Genomic DNA, 22862 nt, shown 5'->3' with positions numbered 1-22862 from the left:
AATCCAGACCGGATGCAACTAAGGCATGTGTCACTGTAGTCAAAAAAGGACAACTCAAGAAATGGACGCAGCTGGCTCACAAGTTTTAACTTTGGCCACGGCCAAAACATGGATATCCAGACTCAGGGTGAAATCCAAAAGAACATCCAAACGGCAAACCTGGGTCTATAGCAGGAGGATAACCTCATCCAGCATAGGCTAAATCCCTATTCTCTGATCTGCCTTCCGACTGACCAGGAGCAAATTCTACTCTTAATTAGCATATAGCCTGTGTCTTCTAATGTCTATTTTGCTCATGTGAATGTATAGAATTTAAAAGAGTTGAGCTCTTAAAAAGTTTCACTGTTAAGCTGGTGACTTAAAAATGGTGCCAACTTTTGAGTTTCACAGGCTTCTTTTTCAGGCAGACTGAGCATTAGAGTCAACAAGGATAAGCTCTTGTTTCTCTAGTCATCTTCTTCTGCAGCTAAAGAGCTGAATTGACTAACAGCTAGATTTCTTCTGCCTGTTGAATCTTGTTGGTTTTCAGACTGCAGAACTGAGTAAGACTACACAAATGTTGTTATGAAGCTTGAACAATCCCAGGGACTTCCTTGGCTCCTCTAATTAAACATTTACAGCATGAGTCAGTGGGAGATCACCTATTTTATGTTGAAATACTTTAAGAGGGTACTATTTGACCAACCACCTGAAGCCATTTGAATATGTTTTTAATGTAAGGAAACAATGCATGGGAAGGAAGAAACTCAACCTGAATATCAGGATATGTTAAGCATCTGAGGGTGGAATTTATTTTGAAAACTAAACATGCTATTAATAAAATCAATTTTCTTCCACCACCTTCCTCACTTTACACACCCTGATATACCTGACTACCAATGACACAAGCCTTCTTCTTTTGGTGTTAGCTGAGATCAGGAAATAAAAGCTATTCCTGCTGTGATTTGATCAAGTCTGTTCAATGAATGCCATACCAAGAGAGGACGTAAGACTATACTAATCTTTTGGGGCACAAGTATTACCAAAATTAGCTGCCTTTTTACCAAGGTCTCTTTTAATCGTGTCTTTATTATTTTGTTGTTCTTTTGCCAGTCTGTTAGCCTTCCCAGAAGTAATTTAATTATAAGTCGCCTTGATCCAAAAAGTAACTCGTATGTTTTTAAGTAAAATAAAATAAAGTATGGGGGAGTTTGCAGGGAGTAGTTTGAAAACCTCTGTACAGAGTCATCAGCAAGCACAATTTGCAATGGGTAAAAAGGAGAAATGCATAAGACAATGCAAAAGCTCTTGCACTGGTTGTAGCTGGGACAGCCAATTCTGTTACATGGAAATAAATGTGGCCAGACCCAAGAAAAACAAATGTACCTTCTGCTTTGCGCACAGGGCAGAGGACTCTGACACGTGCAAACATTCATTCTCAGACCCTAGGAAATGGCTGTCTACTGAGTCAGACCATTCAGCTGTCATTAGACTTATGCTTGGTATATTGAATACACTGATTGGTGGCTAGAAAAGGACAAGTGTTTTGCTTCCCCTGTCCCATTTTCAGATTTTTAAAATCACAAGTTCTTTCCATTCCTTGCACTGGAGTCGAAAGGGGCCTCTGAATAAACAGAATATCAGGCTGCAACCTTAGCTGACACCTAAGGCTGGCATCCATGTGTTTAGCTATCAGCCTGGGTTAACCTTAAGCTGACCTTAGTGGCACACAGGGCAAAGTCGCTGTGCCAGTTACCCATTCCCCAAGGTCCTCCAGTCATTGCTGACCTTTACAGTCGGCTTGGTTCACTTGTATCTTTGTACTGTGAATACCCTGCTGAGGGAAGCTCTTGGGATTCTACAGCTGTAGTCTGTCGCATCTGTTCCACTGATATCCGTCCCTCGGATAAATAGTGCTTAGCTATATGCCACACAACTACCTTGATGTGGTTAAAAACGACCCACATCAGCCAAACAAGCCTACCTCCAAGAATAACTCTAGGAATGTGTCTGTCTCAGTTCTGGCCACACTGAATCAGTCACTCTTCGAGAAAAGTGAGACACGTCTTCCTGGCTGAAAATGTAGTGACAGCAAACCTGGAGTTGAAGGATAGTTTCATTCTCCTTTGAACAAAAGAAATCTTACCCCAGACTGACCCCAGACAGCCTGAATGCTGTCTACAGGAAAACAAAACATCCATTTAAAAAGAACAATAACCGCATACCTAAAAATCTCTGTCCATAGGCAAAGAAATACATTGTCTAAGAAGCATTAAAGCCACAACCAATTTCATCGTTAGAGTGCCTTACTGATAGGGAAACTTTAGGGTTCTGTCCTCCGTGACTAGTTAGACAGAGTGTTCTTTTCCTTTGCACACTTTTGGTAACAGGGAGCCCCTATTGCTGAAAGGGAGCAATGGGGGTGTGTCTTAATGTGGATGAAAAGAAGCATTCAAATCTTAGTGGAAATATTTCCCAGGTCTGTTGGCATAGCAAGAGAAAGGGTTAACCACTGATTAATGTGTGGCCCCCTCCCCACAACTTGTTTATTTATTCATTTGTGCTGAGAATCCAGTTGCTGTTACTCCTAAACCATTTCATTCACATTTTTCAGCCAAATATCTGCCCAATTTATTTATGTATACAGCAGGACCCCAATGCCCATGGGGGATAGGTTCAAAGCCTGAAACCATGGGTAGTAGCAAACGCTATACTGTACAAGCTTTAAATACCAATGATAAAGTTTAATGTATAAATTAGGCATAATAAGACATTAGCAACAATAACTAATAAATAGAACAATTATAATAATAAAAGTCATGTGAATGTGGTGTGTGTGTGACATATTTATTGTATTGTACTCACCTGCAACCAAGATGGCGACCAAGTGACTAATGGTGGGTAAGCATGCAGAGCGTGGATGGGCTGGACAGAGAGATGATTAGACTCTTGAGTGGGACCGCACAAGATCTCATCACTTTACTCAGAATGGTGCACAGTCTAAATTGCGAATGTTTACTGTATTTCTGGAATTTTCTGTATAATATTTTCCAGACTGCAGTCAACCGTGGTAACTCAAACAGTGGGTAGAGGGTTTTTGCTGTATTGGTGATATATAGTGATTTTTTGAGATTCCACTGCAGTCATAGGTGCAGTTGTTTAAGGTGTGAGCTGGTATTTCTAAGGTTTGAGGCATGGTTTATGATCAGCTTGGAGATAGAATATATTCTCATTTTCCATCACCCAGCTGTTCCATCTCTCTTACCTGCTGTGAAAGCCATCTGCTATGGTGTTCCAGGGGTCAAAATGGTAGCGTTTGTCATGTTTACCATATTTTGCTCTGCAGCTGTAGCTGGGCTGCAGAGAAGAAAGGGAAGCAGTTCTCAATTTCGCTTTCTAAATTCAAATATATAGGAAATGAGCCATTCTTCTCCTAGATTGCTTTTAAAGCAGAAAAAAGTGAAATTGATGAGTTTTCTTCCCCTTCTCCTGTCAGCCTTCAGTTCAAGTTTTATGCCAAAATTTGTGGACAGACACTTGTCAATGTCTACTTGCCCATTTCAATTGCCTTCTCCCTCTATTGAGTAGCTGCAGCAATGGCCCAGTTGATCTTATGAAGCAATGATCAGATTGCCCTGAGGTGAGAAACGTGAAATGGAGGGTGATGTTTTCCTTTCATGAAACTGCTACATTAATAGTGCTTTGATCATTATTTTTAAAGAAAAAGCATATCCAGTTAAGAGGTTTCGCTACATTAGGGATTTAACCCACTTTCTAATTTAGAAGGGAAAATATGTCCTTTATGTGGTTTTTTTCCCTTGGGTTTTGTCTTTCTCTGCCTTGCTAGATACTGTGTTAACCAGCATCACAGTGGTGCTATGGTATAACTGCAGTATAATGAATTTGTGACTTTCTCATGAGCCTTTTGTTCTAGTTTGTTGTGATTGGAATGTTAATAGATGGCTTTCCTCACTCTAAAGAGAGAGAAAAAGAACATTAAAATGTCTGGAAAACACAGGTCCTGGAGGACAACAACATTGTGAAAAGGTGCTGCAAATTTCTTTGCGTGATGGATCTTGGGCCCAAAATAAATGTCTGTGTAGAGAAACCCAAGTTCCCCTTCCAAGAATGGGGTGGCAGTAGTCTTGTTAACAGTGTGAGGTAGAGAAAATTTCCCTATTACATCAACCCCTTTTTTAAAAGTCCAAAAATAACCATCCAGAAAGCTCTGGCTATTTATTTATTTATTAAAACATTTTTATGCCGCCCCATTCGCCTAAGCCTCAGAGTGGCTTACAACAATAAATTAAATAATTGGGTGGCTTGGAAATGTAATAGATACCATAATATAGAAAATACATACATACATACATACATAAATACATACATACATAAGCTTTAACACCCCTGCCCCCGACATAGCCCATCATATAAAGGGCTAGAACCCTACAGCCATTCTACTTCCTAGGTCTCTCCAGGGATTCTGCTCACATCTCCACCTCCTTGAAGAACCTGTTTTCTGTGTCCACAGTGCTGAAGAAACATGACCCAACATGTGTGCATGCCCTCACACATCAGCATCAGATCCCTCACACATCAGCATCAGATCGTTCTTGCACAAAAAATTAAAGGCAACCTCGCACCTCTTTGTTTTAGTGCTTGTTGGTTCTTGGTTGAAAAGAAAAGTGGCCACCAAAATGTTTCAAATTCAAATACTTACTGCAGTGAGCTTCTTCTCCCTGCCTAAATATGACTTTAATATTTGACTAGATTAAATACTTAGCTTATTATTAACATATTTTGTCAGATTTTCTATTTATTGTGAATGCAATGACCACACGTTGAGTTTTGCATGCAGACAGTGTGTGGTCAGCAGGGAAGGGAGATTCTTTCAGAAGGTTGATACAGCCTTCCACTTTATGAGGGAGTATTTCCAGATCTCCAGGAAATTTCCCTGCTGCATGCATGCCTGCCCACCAAGATGCATGGAGAAGCTCAGTAATGTGTCAGGGATAGGTGAAGTCGGCCAACAGCCACATTTGATGCTTCATTGAAATAACCTCTCTGGCGGTTCTGAGGCAGCAGTTCTCACCAGGTGGGTGGTCTCTCTTAGAGGGTAGGTGGACCCTGCAGGATTGCTACACAGAACAGGGTCAAGTCATTTGTTCATGTGTTCCATAAAGAACAAAATGGCTAACTTGGGAATTGCCGAACGCCTGGCTTGGGTCCTATCCCAACTGTGATGTAATTCTCTCTGTCCTCTTGAGAACCTTGGTTTTTTCATTAGGGATCACTGAACTCTCTCTTTCTTGCTTGCTCTGTGTGTGTATTTGTGTGTGTATTTTTTTAAACTTGTCTACACATGATCACAGCTGTTCCTGTGACTTTCTTGATTTGCTACAGCCTAGAGTTAGCAAAAAACTGGGCCATGCTGACGCTGAGGAGGAAATGAAGAAATATGGGTGATGGTCTATTGTTCATATTAAATATTTCTTTTGCAGATGCAGCTTCTGGATAAATTCCCTATTGAAGGAGGCCAGAAAGATCCCAAGCAGCGAATCATCCCCTTTCTTCCAGGTAACAACCTCCTGATGAATTTGAACACTCTGACAGATAGATATTTTCAGGGCATTTGAAGGAAATTGCTTCCAAAGGGGTTGCATCCAGATCAATGTTTAGACAAAGTCTATAGCCCAGCTGTTCACAGAGTCTGTACAAAGAGAGGAGTATATAGCTAGATCTACTAACTGTTTATACTGGCTGGGTCTGGGTGTTGAATCATTATGGCAAAAGAACTTAACTTCCCAGTAGACTGAATGGGTCTGAAGCAATTAACTAGGAAAAAGCTGCTGAAGTTCAGTGATAAAAAATCATGCAAGAGAGGGTAAGAAGGTCCAGTATCATCAGGCATTTATATCAGTCCAATGTATTTTATATACTGCATATCAGATATTTCAGGCTACCATTTCCTAAATATTAGCATACTGGCTGGGGCTGATAAGAATTGTAGTCTAGAACATCTGCCCAAGTTGCCCACGTCCTGCTTGAAATGGATCAGTGAGCTAGGATCAGTGCAGGAAGGACAAGTAAAAGGCTCGATGATTTGGAAGGGCTAAAGCATCTGGAATATTTTAGTTGCTAAAAAAATACATGCTTAAGAGGGCAAGAGACATGATAGATGCTTATAAAATGGTGCATGGTCTGGAAAAGAGTGATAAAAGATTTATTGTACTCCCATATCAGTAGAACATGAGGTCCCCTGACTAAATTGATTGGAAATAGGTTGAATACACATAAAATAATGTCTTTCTTTGGAACTTGCTGCCACTGGCTTGGATGTTTTATAGAGAGATTGGGGAATTAATAGAGGACAGGTCTGTCAGCCATTATTAGCTACGATGGCTAAATGTACCATCCAGGTTCAGAAACTGGGAAGGGTAGGCATGACTGGGCATCTGCTGTGGGCCCACTGGCAAGGGTCCAGGAGACTGGAACACAGCCAGAGAATATCAGGTGTAATGCATCTCTGTTTTGAGCTGTACTGCTGTCCTGGTAGATAAACGCACCCACAAGATGCTAACATTCCACTTCTATGGCATGAGTTATGAGAAAAGTCGAATAACTATGTGCTAGAATAAGGCAACCTTCTGTTGTCTGACATTTACTGCAGGAGTTAGGCTAGGCTCGGCTAGGCCAGGCACCAACTAGACACCCACACCCCTGGAGAGCCTTCCAGAGTCGCTTTTCCTTCTCACTTTGATAGCCCAGGGTTTTTTTTGTTCTGGCACAGACAATGGTGACAGTGAGGCAGGGGAGCAAGAGATACCCCTGCTGCTTGTCCCCTGGCTCCCTTCCTGTGAAGCAAGCAAGCCTTTAGTACTGATGAGGATGCAGGGGAGGAGTGATAGCTGTTGCTGGGAATGACAGCAACAAAGTGGACTCTCTCAGGAAGAGGCCCTGTTGAGGGTGCCTTCTCCACAGCCTTTAAAAAATCTACTGGGGCACTGCTGGGGATGATGTGAATTGTAGGGGGTGACTGGTATCTTTATGCTTTCCAGAACCATCTTACCAGAAAATAGGATGCCAGGCCAAACAGACTTCTGGTTGCATCCATCAAGGTTCTTCATATGGCCATGGGTACAGAGCAAAATTAGCAAGCTAATAGTTTATTTTGCCTTAGAAATGGCAAAATTTTCATAGTTGCTGTCTTTGTGTTGATATATGGGAAACAGGAGTGGAAGTCACTGGCTCAAATATGTAGAAGTAGATGTTTTGATTGTTTCTAGAGGCTCTGACATTGGTGAGAGTGAAGGACTTGGGCAATGGAATTAATCCAGTACACATGCACACATTGGAATTCTAATCCTGATCTAATTCTAAGAATACTCCAAAATAATGTTGTTGCTGTTATATCCACACTTCAGCCACTTCTATGCCTTGATCCTCCCTGCTGGAGATATAATTTGGCAGCCCAGGGAGCATGATGTTAATGAACAGATTTAAACAAAATCAGTAAAGAATAATAAAATAATAACAGTAATAATTTGGATCAGTAGTAACTCGCAGCGATCTGGACAGTTTCCAAAGTAGTGATGTTCATTGACGTTTCCATCTCTGCCCGCTCCTGGAACTGTCAATTCTCTGGGTGCAGCCTGACTCTACACCATATAGGATGACTGTGTGAGTGCTAATGAGTGTGGGGCAATCAAGAAATTAGATGTGGACAATTACAGAGTAATTGGGCCTGAAACAATATCTGCACATTAAAACCGATACAGCAGTTAAAAGTTTAGTTTCCTTTTGTCCTGTCATTTTTATTGCTTGTGCATTGCTGGGACTTAGCACATCATACTGCTCTAATCATTTTGGTACAAGGAAAGATTATGTGCACATGAACATTTCAGGGAGCCAGGCCAAAAAACAAAACTTTTTTTTTTTTTAAAGCAGCCCTTCAACTCCGACATGATTTCTTCAGCAAAGGGGTATATAAATATTACTAAGATTTGCGTCATGGAGAGTATTTCCATCTGCCTCCACACAAGTGCTCCCAGCTGAACTCACAGAAGAGTCAGTTTGAAGACATTGGCAACTCCAGCTCACAGCTAATGATGGGTGCACATGATCAAGACCATCTTTCTCTTGTTTTATTAGGTGCTAGATGCCTGATGGCAGCTGGCGTGTAGGTTGACTAGCTTTCTGAGTAACTGTGAGTTTGAAGCCCATTAAAAGATTAATATTCGCTTTAAGCTGTAGGAAAAGAAGAATAGGCATTTTCTCCAAGGATGGCTCATGAGAGCAAACATAAATTGCAGTGTATGTAGGAAAGGGGGCAGATAAGATGAATGCAAAAAAACAAAAAACAAAAAAATCTTGCTTCTGATCGCTGGAGCCTTTAAGGAAAATTGGTGCTGCAACCACACTTGGAATTCTGTGTACAGTTCCGGTCACTGCACCTCAGGAAGGATACTGTAGAACTGGAAAAGATGCAGAAATGTGTGACCAAAATCATCCAGGGCCTGGATCCATCCCCCAGTGAGAAAACATTACAAAATTTGGTACTGCTTCACTTAGAAAACAGATCTGTACATGACATCTGTGTATGAAATTATGCACAGTGTGGAAAAAGAGATTCATAGATTCATTAGAATAATAGGGTTGGAAGGGACCAAGAAGGCCATTGGGTCCAACCTCCTGCTAGTGCAGGATGCCAGGTCACACCATCCCACTCAGATAACTGTCCAGTTTTGCCTTGAATGTGTCTAAGTGTGGGAGAGCCTACAACTTCTCTGAGCAACTGGTTCCACTGTCGTATTGCTCTGACAGTTAGGAAGTTTTTCCTGGTATCTAGCCCAAATCTGGTGGACTGCAGTTTAAGTTTGTTGTTCTGCGTCCTATGCTCAAGATGTCTTTCTCTTTCTCTAAAACTCTTAATACCCAATTAATCTGATTGTCTGGAGATTCGGAATAGATTAAAGGATTTACCCCTTCACCCAGCACCAAATTTGAGCATGGAATTAGAATGATGGTCACCAACCTGTCCAATCTTAAAAGGGTGGACAGATTAATTAAGGATAAGGCTACCAGTGGCTATATATCTCCAGTATCAGAGGGAGTGTGCCAATTGTGGGAGAACATGAACAACAGGGTGTGACTACACTTATATCCTGCTTGCGGGCTTGATATTGGGCAACTGGTTGGCTCTTGTGGGAAGAGAATGCTGGACTACAAAGTCTGATCCACCATGGCTCTTAACCTCTTACATTAAAAGCATCTTCTGCACCCAGGCAGCAAAGAACAGTGAGGTAGATATCGGAAGAGCAGTGCAGCACACATACACAGTGCTAGCAGTTTGCATGCAGAACCTGACTTTTGCAAATGTTATTTGCAGCGTGATATGTTTTGCATGACTATAGCTTCATGTTGTTGGGACAAGGGGGAAAGGAGATATCTCCATTCGATGGCTATGAAACCTTTTCTGTTCATGGAAAGTTAGGGTCCAAGATGATTTCTTTTAACAGCTGCTGAACAGGCAGAAATCCAACTGAGGCATCTGCTGATGAGAAACCTGTGCTTGTTGAACTGAGGCACCTCACAGGGTCTTCACATACATCTTTGTGCAGAAGCCCCTATTTGGAATAAAGGTTAACATATTTGGAGCTGATATACTTGCATTTTTGCCATATCCCTGGAGGCTGTGGAATATACATTTATGGCTACTGTTACTTAATGCAAACATGACAGATGTACATTGCATCAGCTGGATGGATGAAGAATCTGGATTAGGAATTGAGACACCATAAAAGCGTCCTTTAAAAAAACCCAGCATTACTGCTGATGCTGGTTAAAGGACTTTTGGGAGCAAGTTTAAGCTATGCACTAAATTAAAGCATTAAAATCAGCTAATTATCAGAATGACATAACCAGGAGAAAAGTGCTCAGAAGTTCATTATTGCTGCAGTAGCCATGCACCGGCCTTTCCTATCCTAGTACTCTATGACTATCTGGGAAACTTTGAAAGTGGTAAGGGCACTAAGCTGGGGGAAACTGCTATGCACTATGGGTTGCATCCAGCGTTAGACTTAATTAAATTCTCCCATTAAAATGAATGGACTTAGGACAGACTAACATCTGATATATCTCCAGGTTGTCTTTTCTCTTACATTACAGACTGTGAGTGCTGGGGTCATGACTAACTTGAAAAAATTGGCAAAGTGAGGTATTTTTCATGGTATTCTTGTTTAGTTTTAAAGGCCAATCTGCTCTCCTTTCCCAGTGATTCCTCTCCCCTCCCCGAGTCTACTAAAAGTCAGACATCAGCACACACTATCAAATTAAGTCACTCCTTTAATTAGAAAACACACCATTTTTCTATAAGCAATGGCTGAAAAGAAATCCTGGTTCTAGGGAAGGTGTCTGACTCCTGCAAAGATGGAGACTGTGGGCAGCTCCATGCTTAACCTTTGTCCAAACTCTTGAGAGATTTGCTGGGTACCTTCACAGCTTGAATAATTGCTGTGAGTGCAATGCTGTTTTGCTGGAGTTTCCTGCAGGAACCATAAAGTATAGGTAACACACACAGCTTTAACCACCTGTGTACACAAATGCGAGCACCCTGGTGAGGTTGGGGTTCTCAAGGATATATGTAGTTAATTATTTATTTTTATTTTTGCAGATTGGGGCTTTACAACCACTTCCAGAGTCAAAACACAGAAATACAATAAAATAAAAACCCAACGCAGTACATGTATTCAATAATGAAAACACCAGCTCAAGGGAGGTAAAGAACTGCCTTCAAAATGGGACAGTTTGAAAATGGCACACCATAGCAAGAGCTTAAGACAAAGTAATGCCAGACTGGAACTGAAATATGTCTTTGCCATACCCTCAAGAGAGAGGCAGCCAACCGAGCCTTTGTTTGAGAGGGAGATCTGTGGTCTTTCCCCAGGAGAGCACACCTCTGAAGGTGGCAAAGCACAGAGCAGGACCTGAGATGTTGAACACAGTGATGGGGTTCATACGGCACAAAAACCCATTGTGAGTTGTTACCCATATAGGTTATGTGAACCTGGACTCATCAGTACTGGGTGACTTTGAGGGCAAAAGGCCACCCTGACAAACCATGGGTTGTGCTAGGAGTTGCTGTTTTCATGATGGATTTTTGTGCTGTCTGAACCCAGGCAACTTCATGGCTACTGAGTGGATAAGAAGGAACAGCAAAAACCCAGAGCCATTCTTGCCAGGTTTCTGCAGGCACCTGCCAGTGCCAATTTCTCTTGGCAACTGACAATAGGAAAGCTGGCAAAGCAAAGGTGTGGATAATCTTAGTTCACACACACACACACAAACTGCACAAAAGAGTGCATATTGTGTGCACCAAACAAAACAAAACAAAAAAGTTTTGTAACCACTGACATTGCTTCCCTATCGCTCAGGCACTTTGAAGGGGCTATCAGTGACTGTCCAAGCCGAGATTGTGAGATAGCCAACAAGTCAGACTTTGCAATCTCAGGTAAAACAAAGGAGAAAGGGAGGAAAGGTTGTGGTGAGCCAAAATTTGCTTGTGAATGCACTAGTGTAAAGGAAAACAGGTCAATACTCCTTCCATGTTCCCTGGGATACCAGTGGGGCAACCAAGGGGAAGAGGGTGGGCAAACTACTCATCGTAAGCCCAAGTGGCTATTGGGTGCCCTGTGGGTTGTTTGAAGAACCTACTCCTAAGTGCCGCTGGGCATTATAGGCAATAATGGATTGTGCCCAGAAAATAATCATAAGTCAGTGGAAATAAACAAAAACAAAAACGGGTGATACATTCTGAGCCCTGAGAAGCAAACATCAGAGGCCGCTTTGGCCTCTGGTAAATGTAACAGAGGGTTTAAAGAGGCAGCCATGTCATTCAGGCTCTGTGAGTTTGCTGGAGGAAATGCTGCTGTATACAGAATTGTGCATGCCACAAAAACCTCTGACAAAGCTTTTCAAGATGCTACCGACTGTTGACTCTGGCCGCAATGCAAATACTCTATTTTTTTTTTCAAATAAACCCTTGAGTATTTGTTTTTCAAGCAAGGCTGCCTGAAGCAATATTAATTTAGAAGATGGCTCTAAACTGAAAGGAGTGGCTAATGTTTTCTGCTTTATTTATTGTGGCCCTTCCACAGGTTACTTTGCTAGTAGTTAATTTATGTATTTTTTCTAGTTTATTAGCTTTGTGCTTTAAGTGATGTCTTCTCTGTCAATACAATTTAAAAAGGTTGTCTGAAAGTGGTCCTTAATTCTTTAGCACGATGTATCCCAAAGTTTGGATCCATGGAACACAGTTTATTTTCTGTATTAGAATTGCAGGCACACCGTTCTTCCAACCCAAAGGTATTTACACTCGTGTATTTGTATATTTTTGAACAAATGCAGAGCTCACCAAACACCATGCTCTTCAGCATCCATATTAAGGGTGTCTGGGATTGGTAAGAGTTTCCATAGAGACCTCTAGGCATGGTGGTTTTCCTCAAAGCATTGCACAAAGGCTTCCCAACCTGAGATATATAGTCAAATAATCTAAGAATGACGAGGAGCTGGAGAAGCTACATAGTGTTATGAGCCAAAGCTTTGCCATAATATGGTTGCTAAAAGCCCATCCCTGTAAGAACAGCTTTAGACATTCTAGATGAGATTCTTGATATGATTAGGAATCCATGTTACAAGTCTTGCTTCCCACATATACCTTAGACATGCTAATGACTGCCTTTCTTGAAGGTTCTTCTCTTTGTATTGTCTTAATCCCATCCAACCCTTTTCTTTTTTCTAATGCACTTCTAGCACACTGTATCCATGATCCCCAAATGATCTTCCACCCCTCCTCCAATCTGTGTATGCAGCAGATAGGTTACAGAAGCATCTTGTATGGACTTCATTTTTGTAGTCCCTTTGGGGACCGCCTATATGCCACATGTATTTCCTGTACATCTGAATAAACCCTAATGCTTTTCTGATTGTACACTCACAGTGGACTCTCAAGGAGTGTGTTGTTGTTGTTTACTCTTTACTGTTGCCTTTTTTATTTAATTTTGTATGAGACCACTTTGGGATGACCCTTTGCCATAAATATTTGACAGATAAATATATGCAATACCTTTTTTGACTTTTTTATGTGTGAGCTTTGCATTAGGAGCTTGATGGTCTAAAAGTCACCACTGCATTTATGGAAAGTTTCTTCACTTACATTCTGAGATTTTTGGTAAAAACATTATTTCTGCTGTCAGAGATTGGTCAGTTCTTCTTAGACTAATAATAGAATGACACTAAACGTTATAATAATGCTTGGCTTTAGTATGGGCTCGCAACAAAGAACAGCACTTCCTCTTAGATAGGAGTGCCTATTTCCCCTCTTCAGACTATAATGCATGTTATAAAACATGCAAACAGGAGTCCTTAATCTTAGGCCTTCAAAATTTTAAATATAAATTGGAATAATTAATTTAAAATCTCTGGGTTCCTTCCTCTATTAATAAAGCAGCATATTTTAATATTTAAAACCTCAAGTATTTATAAATATTGCAGATGGCAAGTGTCATGTTAGAAGAGACATTCATGCTGCAATGCAGGCATGCCTCATCTGAAAATAAAGCCTTTTTTGCTTTGCTTGGATGACTGACTTTACTGATATACAAATTCAATCAGTCAACTGACACTGCAATCCTATAGGTGCTTTCTCAGGAGTAAGTCTCACTGAATTGAGTAGTGCCTACTCCTTGTTAAGTGAGAATAGGATCACATCCTAAGTTTTTTTTTTTTAAATCAACTGATAGCCCATTTTAAACAAACACACAGCAATAAATGGGGAAAATTTCTGAAACATATGCGTATTCTCTGTCACACATTTTGGGAATTACTGTTTTGATAGCAGTCTAGAAATCCAACTTGCTATTCCTGGAAATATGTGTTTTTATCAGTACTAAGAAAGGAAAGGAATATTTGGAAGAGGTCTAGCCATGGAAAAGGCTATCAGTCATGGAGGATAAGTGCCGGAGTCCATTGAGCCCTTAACACATTGCTGGCAATGGTGCCCTCCCTTCTACTCCCATCTGCCTCTTGCCACCATGCCCCCCCCCCCCGCCAAGCTCCCTGCAGCCACCAAATCCTGTGTGCCACCAAAGCCCACCTGCCAATTGCTCGACTTTGGAGAGAACTACAAATGGCACCTGTATTAATCTTGGTACAATCTCCTCTGGTGCCTGTGCCCAGCTCTTCTATTTTCTTGGAGAGTTACTCTTAGCACTAACACTGACAAAGACCCTCAACCTCCTTATCCTTCAGTCCCCTTCCTCTTGCCTGGGTGGAGATTCCAGAAGTATCTTGCTTCCTTGCTTGCTCACTCTGCCTGCCATTTAATTATTCATTTAATCTGGTAGCTGCTCATCCCCAGTTCTGAGAGCAATTCTAGAAGGTTTCAAGTCAGGCAGTTGGGCAGTTTATTGGTGGATAGGTTTGCTGAATGGAGATGCTTGTCCTTGGGAAGACTTCAGCCAGTTAATTTGTGTTGCAGGGCCAGCATCCAAATGAGCCAGCTTATTTAGAGACCTGCAACTGATAGAAAATGGGAGGTTTCCTTTCCTTGGACCTGTATAAGATGGAGTTAATGTGGTCTGCCCAAGTGGGCCATTGCAGACTGACTGCCCAACCCTATATAGGCTTATGCACACCTAAGGCAATTGAAGTCACTGGATGAAATGTATCAATCACTGCAAGGGACCAGAGTTAAGAGCTCTAAGGTGCTTTGGACACTGAAAGCACATCTGAGATTCAGAAGAGTAACAAGAAAGTGTAGACAGCCTGTCTCATAAAGTAGCAAGCCTTTTCCAAAATATTTACAAACTGGTTTGGTCAAGCTTCCTTGTCTTGAGAAGAGAAGGATGCTAAGTCATGACAGCTCAGACCACGTCGTGTTACTATTTGTGCAATTGCTGCTTTATGTAAATATTCTAGAGCTGCAAGCAAACATCTCTCTCCTCCTTTGGAATAAAGATGTGAATTTTCTTCCCAGGTTCTGCCTCTCTGTAACCTCATTCTGCCTCTAGTCCAGGCCTTAGATGAATGGTTTCAGAGCTCTTTTCTGTCCTCCCATTTCTTTATGGTCATGTAGCACATATCTCTTTATCCCCAAGTCTTGATGGGATGATTTTTTCTTTGAAAGAGGAAACCCATCCACATGCTTTCCTTACACCAGCTGCACTGAATTTCAGCATTCTGTGACTTATCTCCCACTGTCTCCAAGAAAAGCATATATGAGCATTGTTCTAAGACTGGAGGTAGCATGCGTCTGTTGTGAGAAAGGCACAAGACAGTGGGCTTCAACTTTTAAATAGTAAACAACACTAATTAGATAAGGCCAAGCATGACATTTGTGTTGAAAGCTGAAACTTTTAGTTTTTCAGTACATTTTAGGTCAAGCTGAGATTGCAAGGAGCTAGAAATGTGATAGTTTGGAAGACCTAGTCGCAGTTCTGAGTGCTAATTTTAAGCATGATATTCTTCCTGGGCCAGTGAAAAGACAGACATGACAAGCACCTGCTGAGGGCCCACAGTCCAGGAGGGATCCACTGACAAGAGCCCTCTAGACTTGCTCCTCCTCTTCACTATTGAAGCTTACCTGTCTGGCTGACTCACCTCTGAGCAAGAGGAGCAGCAGATGCCCTGCCCACTTCATCACTGCTCTCTGCCTGTCAAGCAAGCAAGTGGTGCCAATGATAGGAAAAGGACTGAGGAGCCATAGAAGCTGGTTACAATGGTGATGAGCAGGTAGACTCACAGAAGGAAGAAGCCAGCTAAAGATCCCTTGTCCAAGGGACCTCACACATCTGGAACTGTCACTGTTTCCTCTTTTTATATGAAGCCAACATTTTATCAGGATAGGGCATATTGATTTTTATAAATAATATTTGTATCCCATCCTTTTAAGCACAAATCTTCCGAAGTTTGTTGCAGGTTTAGGGTTAGGGAGGTATAATTTATCTGAAGGCATCTATTAGATTTCACAGTTGTGTGGAGATCTGAACCCAAATATCCCAGCTGGCCTTCCATTCTGCCCACAATACCAGATCTGTTTTAGCTCTGTGATTAAAAAGCTCAATATGGAATTGTTTATAAACTGGTCTAACTGGAGTTGTTTTCTTTGAGTGTCAGATACGGAAGAATATTCACAGGACTAAAATATAAAAACAATAGAACATGTAAACAGAACAAAAACAAAAGCAAGGTACAGCATGTAGTGATTGCCACTGTAAGATGGATGAAAACAGGGCCAGCCCTACCATTAGGCAAAGTGAAAAAAGCTACTTCAGGTAGCCAGTGTCTGGAGGAGGCAGCTAACATGTTACTGGGGAAGAAAACTGCAGGTCATAATGGCTTTTCCTGCCCTTGCCCATTGACCTGTGCAGTGTAGAATGTTGTCCACTTTCCCATACTGAAATTCAACCCCACTGCCAGTCTAATAAACCCCCCAGAGATCTTCAGTTACTGGGTGATACAGAAATGAAATGAAATAATACTAGATAACATGTGCCTGGGAAGGGGAGTGAAGTTCTTGTCCTTTATCTCTGGCAGGAACATGTCTTGGACAAGTCCCAGGTAAGTGTGCAGAGAGGGGCAAGGTTGTGGAGGGGTGTTGTCCATGAGATTCCTAATGTGGCAGTGTGGTGAGCCTGACAAGGAGGAAAGTGGGACACTATGGTAGATTGTGATAGGGAAATAAAGTAAGGTTTATGACTGAGCCAGGATAAATCTAGTTTCTCTATTTCACAGTCTGTCCTCATACCTTCCAATTTTCCAAGTCAAGTGCAGCTGCCTGATAATAACTGTGGCTGAATAGTAATTTTGGAAGATCTCCAAATCTTTTGGGAAGGACTAAACATCTCAGGATTTTTTTTCTCCAGAAGGCTCATACCTGTATGTTCACTTCAACATTTCTCTGAAACTCCACCCAAATTCTTGCATCTGGTGAGAGCAGTGGGTGGAGAAACATTTGCCTTGACGCTAAAGAACTGCCCTATTTTGAACATAGCTGCAAGAGCTTGAATAACCACTAAATGCATTTTTTCCCAAGAGACGTGCCTGGACTTTGCTTCAATTTGCCTCTCATTCGCGAGAAAAGCAGACCTCCTGCCAATGAATTGCATCTCAGGTGGATATACATTATATATAGCATATCTCTTTTTACATAGGGAGAGAGCTACTCAGATAAAGAATGTGGGCAAGTCTGCAGCTACAGAATCTGATCAGCGAGCTTGTTCAGGGACTGGGCAGAAAGATGCAGTTTTATCTTCATGCAGATGATTTAGAGTGATTTGAGAACATAACTAAAATTGGCCCATGATCAACATAAGTTTATCCTTATGTTTATGCTTTTTATCTCTTTGCAATCCTTTGTTTATTGATGAACTCTGCCATGTGGTTGTTGATTTGTGGAGGCAAAATGACCCAACCAGCCATCAGAAGAAATTATAATTGTACTAAACAAAAGAATCCAATGTGGCCTATTAGTGGAAGCTTTTCAAAACACCTAAAATGGGCTTAGTCCATTAAGATATCAGATTAATTTCTGTATTTCTGTTGCTCAGGAATAAGCCTCATTGAGTTCAGTAGGACATACTCCCAGGTAAGTGTGTGTAAGACTGCAGCCTTAGTTCATTCTCAGTGTTGTACTTTTAGTTTTCATTCCTTATGTAACCAGACAGGAATAAAAAACATAGGCTGGAAATGCCGGACATAAATGCTAGTGAGATATCAGCCTTTCATTGCTCTCAGCCCACATATTTTTTAGAACATGAGCCTGAAGTAAGTCCTATCGAGTTCAGTGGGACATGCTCTCAAGTGAATGTGCATAGGATTGCAGTCTCCTTTACCTAAAGAAAGACTGCGAAGGAGAGCAGCTTTTTTCTGCTATCATTATCAGCATTAAATTGACCCAATAGTGGAATTGTTTTTAAAAGTAAAGTCTGAACTGCCCTCAGAAGCATAACAGTTGCATTTTAATTAGGATTACATGAAATACTGGTTTAATTAAATACTATTCAGCTACAGCACAGTGTCTTCCTCAGCAGCTGGAAATATGTATATATAGTTCCTACATTTATCTTTGTAGAAGTATTTTGTTTCACTACATGGCTAGCTTGTTTTTATGCAGGTACTGCCTCTGCAATGTTAATAGAGTTGCACTTAGTTTTCCACTGGTACATGCACTGAATAAAATGAGAAGTTTCGCAGAAACTGTTTTGTATGTGTAGCCTGCGTATGTTATCTTCTTTGAGGTGTTAAAGAAATGCAATCTCTTTGGAGCTTCTGGCTAATTTCAGTTAAGAAATTCTTGTCTCATGGTAAAGTAGCACCTCTTTCCTTTTAAAAGAACTCTTGTGGGAAATGAATTTCTTGCCCTATATAATATAATGGGATTGGGAATGGATTTCCTGTCCACTCTAAGCATGAAGGTAATGCATAGTATGTTGGGAGGAAATGGCCATTTTCCAGTGATGCCAAAATGTCTGAATGTAAAACAAGGGCAAAGGAGCTAGCTCAAGTGGCTCCTGGCCAGAAGCTGTTTTTAGATCTCGGATTTCATATGATTAGAAGACCAATGATTGAGGTGTCACATGACAACATTATTGCACATGTTATTATGCACAAACCTGAGAATATGATTGAGGAAAGGGGTACCTTTGGGCCCTGGTATAGAACTGGAATAACTCTAAGCTGCTTGTTTTGTTCTACTCTGGTTAATGGAAGAAGCAGGTGTAGTTTGTTTGCTCCCATTCAAGTCTCACTTAGCTTGTGCACATCGCAAAGACTTTCAGTAGGCACTGCAAGCTAGTGGGAAGAAAATGGATTTTCACCAAGACTAAAACACCAAGTGTTGTCTTGGTTCCCAACAGCTTTGCTGTTTCTCCCAGCACTCAAGGGACAAGAGGAGGCATCATGTGCCAGTTCAGCCACAGGTGTTCCAGGGAGCTTTTGCAAATCTACTTAGCATTTCATTATTCCTCCTGAGCTGCAAGATTTACTTTCAGTTAGCTTGTGTAGAAGTGGTTGCCACAGTATTGATCATCTTCTCCTGCCCCATTTAAACATGGCTCTGAAATTGATTTTAATATGATTTTTTAAAAAATCACAAAGCTATTAGAATCGGTTGGTATTCCTTTATCTTCTGTTCCAGAGGAACTGCAGAAACAAAAAGAGCAAGCTACCACCTTGGCACATTATGCACATCCATAAAAAGCCATAATAATAATTTTGTAGGAACATAAACATAAAACAATGTCCCAAATGAGACGAAAGGCCTTTTCAGTCTAACATTCTGTTCCCACAGTGGCCAACTGGATACCCCAGTGGAAGTCTACAAAGAGAACATGAGTGCAAAATCAGACACCCTCTCATGAGGCCCAACAACTGCCTTAAATATTAGAGGCAATTTATAGCCTTCATGACTAGTAGCCATGGCTAGCTTTTTCCTTCATGAATTTCTCTAGTACCTTTTAAAAGCCAACCAAATTGCTGGCCCTCACTCTATTGTTGTGGTAGCAAATTCCATAGTTTACACACTCTGTGAATCAGTGCTTTCTTTTACCTGCTTAATCTCCTACCATTCCAGTGGCTTATGGGACAGGGAGAAAAACTCAATCACTTTTTATGCTGCTACTTCCTGAGATCTGGTGCTTTGCTTCATATGTTTTGGCTATACCAAATTATCTCCATTTGTCATCCTTTCATTGTGGGGACTATGAAAAAGCAGCATATAAAGATTTTAAATCTGTAATAACTATGGCTTCTTTCCTCGTCTCCCATGCAGACCTGGTTGCAATGCATCCATTTTCCCACTTAGATTCTTTGAGTGTCAAAGGTTAATGGAAATCTTCAAATAAAGCATTGATTTGACTGAGAATTTTTTAAAGACTGGGGAAAGAATTGGGTTGCCAACTGAGTTATGGGAGGGAAAAGGTCTTATATTTCATTATACATATTTAAATGCTGTTTCAAGTCTTCAAAAGTCTTCAAAAGGCAACATGCCTTGTGGAAAATCCTGATTTCCTTGTTGTGCCCTCACTTGATGAGTATGACCTTCAGTTGCAATTATTCTGAAGTGGGGGAAAGGAAAAAAGAAAAAAGTAAATCATGACCTGTAATCAAAACTGGGGTGTGCCTTGCAAATTTGTAGTTGGGTAATTCTGTATATAACTGCTTTGCTTTTTGTCACATCTGACATCAGTTTTCTTTTCCTAAGTTTTCCTGTTCCACAGTGTTCCACATCTCAGTGTTTGATTCTTTAACAATAATGGTTAGACCACATCTTTACTTCCTGATAAATGTGCCTGTTATCTAACATTTAACAAATCATACTAGCCCTGGACAGGTTTTCAAATTCTGACAATTTTCCTAGGCAAAATACAGTTATTTTAAAGGAATCTTTAAAAGGAGTTAGGAATGAGCTCCTGAGGTGCAGCTCCAATACATGTTTAGGAACTGAATTCATTTAATATTTAATACATGCCTTCTTCCCTATTTGCCTTCCTGCCCCCTGAGATCGGCAACCGAAGCCCTCCTCCGGGAATTCTCCTGCGGGAATATAATGTGAAAGATATTAGGAGACAGAGTACCCGGATGGCCTTCTCTGCGGTGGCACCCCATCTATGGAATGCGCTCCCCAGAGAGGTCTGCCTGGTGCTGTCAGTATATGTTTTTCAGCGCCAGGTTAAGACCTTTTTATTTAATCAATATTTTAGTAAGTTTTAGTATTAAATTGTATTATTGTATTTTATTCATTGCAGCCAGAGTGGGTCGTCAATTTATTTATGCTGTTAGCCGTCCAGAGATGTTAGTAATTGGACAACATACCAATTTTATAAATAAATAAATATGCTAATTTAAGCACCAGGAAATATTAACAAAGGTCCCATGATCAGGTGTCATGGATAGATATTTTCTTTAAAATTGGTCTTTACTTTCAACAGGCTAAAAAAGATTTCTGCAGCTGAGGTTCCTTATCAGACTGAGCAGTCTAGATTGGCAGATCTTAACTCCAAGAGTTCAGAAGGGCCATTAGGATAGGTGAAGGGTTTTACTAAGGAACATCATTTTACAGTTGACTAGCACCTCCCCAAAGGATTTGAGCAACTGTTTGGAAATACACATTTCCTAAAAGTGCCAATGAGCACTGCCAATGTGCTTCTTTCTGCCTGTGTTCCTGGAAACAGTTTGGTTTTTACATCAGGAATGAGTAGACTTGAGTCTTTTACTACAACCTGAAGATCTTCCCATTTAGTCATGTCTAAATTCCCATTGATCTCAAGGAACTACTCTAAGCAAACCTAAGTTTGGATCCAACCCATGCACTTAGAATTGTAATTCTAAACCCGGAAACTTGCTTTGTGTTCCAGAACTGAACTGAGCTCATTTGTCACTGTTGGATTTAAATAATAGGGACTTACAAATCCTTGCCTGTCAACTTAAAATCACCCTGAGATGTATCAGTATATCCAGCCTACCTTCAGCCCATTCTTCATGTAGAGGTCTTGCGATACCACCAACAAATTTCCCAGGGGCAGATTAAAGGCATGTGGTGTAACAATTCTTTAAGAAGCTAAGCATGTCTGAGGCTGGTCAGTACTTGGATGGGGACTGCTTGCCTTGAGCTGTGTCATGAAAGACAGCTAGGACACAAAGGCAATAAATTAATAAATAGAAACTTACATATGATTCCCCCATAATAACATCCTAGCTCTGAATACATAACCATTCACTGTTGTTTTATTCACCCCAGATTTTAGCTTTTGGAAACCTTAGTTTGCAGTTCAAGCTGGAACTTCCTGCTCCTGCAAGCTTTTCTTCAGACTTTGGTATGAAAATGTGACTCTATCATATATGGAAGCCTGCCACCCAGCTCCTCCAATGCCCTGTCTACCCATTCAGGATCTACCACAGTCATCATTACTGCCACACTGGAGATGTTATTCAGCAGTAATTGCGGTGTTGATTCTGTCCAGAGATAAATTGGCGGAGTATAGGGCTGTATACTGCTAAATCATGCCAAACAGCATTTCAGATTTCCCCCATAATAACATCTTAAGCCTTCCTGCACTCAAAGAGGACAATAGATGTGTAGAAGAGATAGGATGAGTGCTGGACATGTTCAGAAGGCGAGACAGAGCAAAATGGTCTTAAGCTGCCAGCCATCAGGGGAACTTGTTTCCTGCCCAATTATCCAAACAGCTGATCTATGACATTTTAAGAAAGAGAAAGGGACAGGGAGGGGGTGAGGAAGGAAGGCCCTGACTACATAAATATTTACTTTTCAACAGTGTTGCCTCCTCCAGCTTTCCAGGGTTTAACTCTAGAGCTGTCAGGGTTTGCTGGAAATAACCAGTCTCCAGCTCTGTGCTGGAAAAGGCAATGGAAACCTTCCCAGGAAGGGGCCTCTTTTTAAGGAAAGAGTGCTCCATCCACCATGCCCCATGTTTCCATAGCTCCTTTACTTCCTGAGAAGTTGTAAGCTATGAAGAGGCAAGTCCAGTGCTGAAAACTGGTAGTCTTGTTACACACTGTAGGAGTGTAGAGACGTGAAACCAGGTGTGTGCCACAGTGGTCAAAAATCCTGGTTTGGCTGCACTGAAGTCTAGTTCAAGCACCCCTTGAGCAGCTCACATGGCTTGAGCCCATTTCTCGGAAGCACATCCACTGTGCATGGGATTTGCTCATGGGATCTTTTAGGGCTGTTCCTGGCAGGATAAATGACATTACTGTGAACCGTTGTGTCCACTGGAAAATGTCAGCAGGAAAAGATTAGCTATATTGCTGTTGTCTTTGGCAACAGAAAGTTCTGTTAGCCCCATGCTGCAAAATACATGGCA

The 22862-nt window shown here is 41.2% G+C and overlaps 1 protein-coding gene across 3 annotated transcripts in view; it reads left to right on the top strand.

Moving 5' to 3' along the window:
* Nucleotides 1-22862, top strand: part of SH3PXD2A (SH3 and PX domains 2A) — a 287812-nt gene that overhangs the window by 70402 nt on the left and 194548 nt on the right. For all 3 annotated transcript variants that reach the window (XM_044438062.1, XM_044438052.1, XM_044438043.1), the window contains exon 3: nt 5481-5556. In XM_044438062.1, coding sequence (XP_044293997.1) covers nt 5481-5556 — 76 coding nt within the window. The remainder of the gene's footprint in view (nt 1-5480; nt 5557-22862) is intronic.

The sequence above is a fragment of the Varanus komodoensis genome, unplaced genomic scaffold, assembly GCF_004798865.1.
Source record: "Varanus komodoensis strain SLA01 unplaced genomic scaffold, ASM479886v1 scaffold1, whole genome shotgun sequence".
Lineage (NCBI taxonomy): Eukaryota > Metazoa > Chordata > Lepidosauria > Squamata > Varanidae > Varanus > Varanus komodoensis.
The sequence above is the reverse complement of the archived record's forward strand: the minus strand, read 5'-3'. Positions and strand labels throughout refer to the sequence as shown.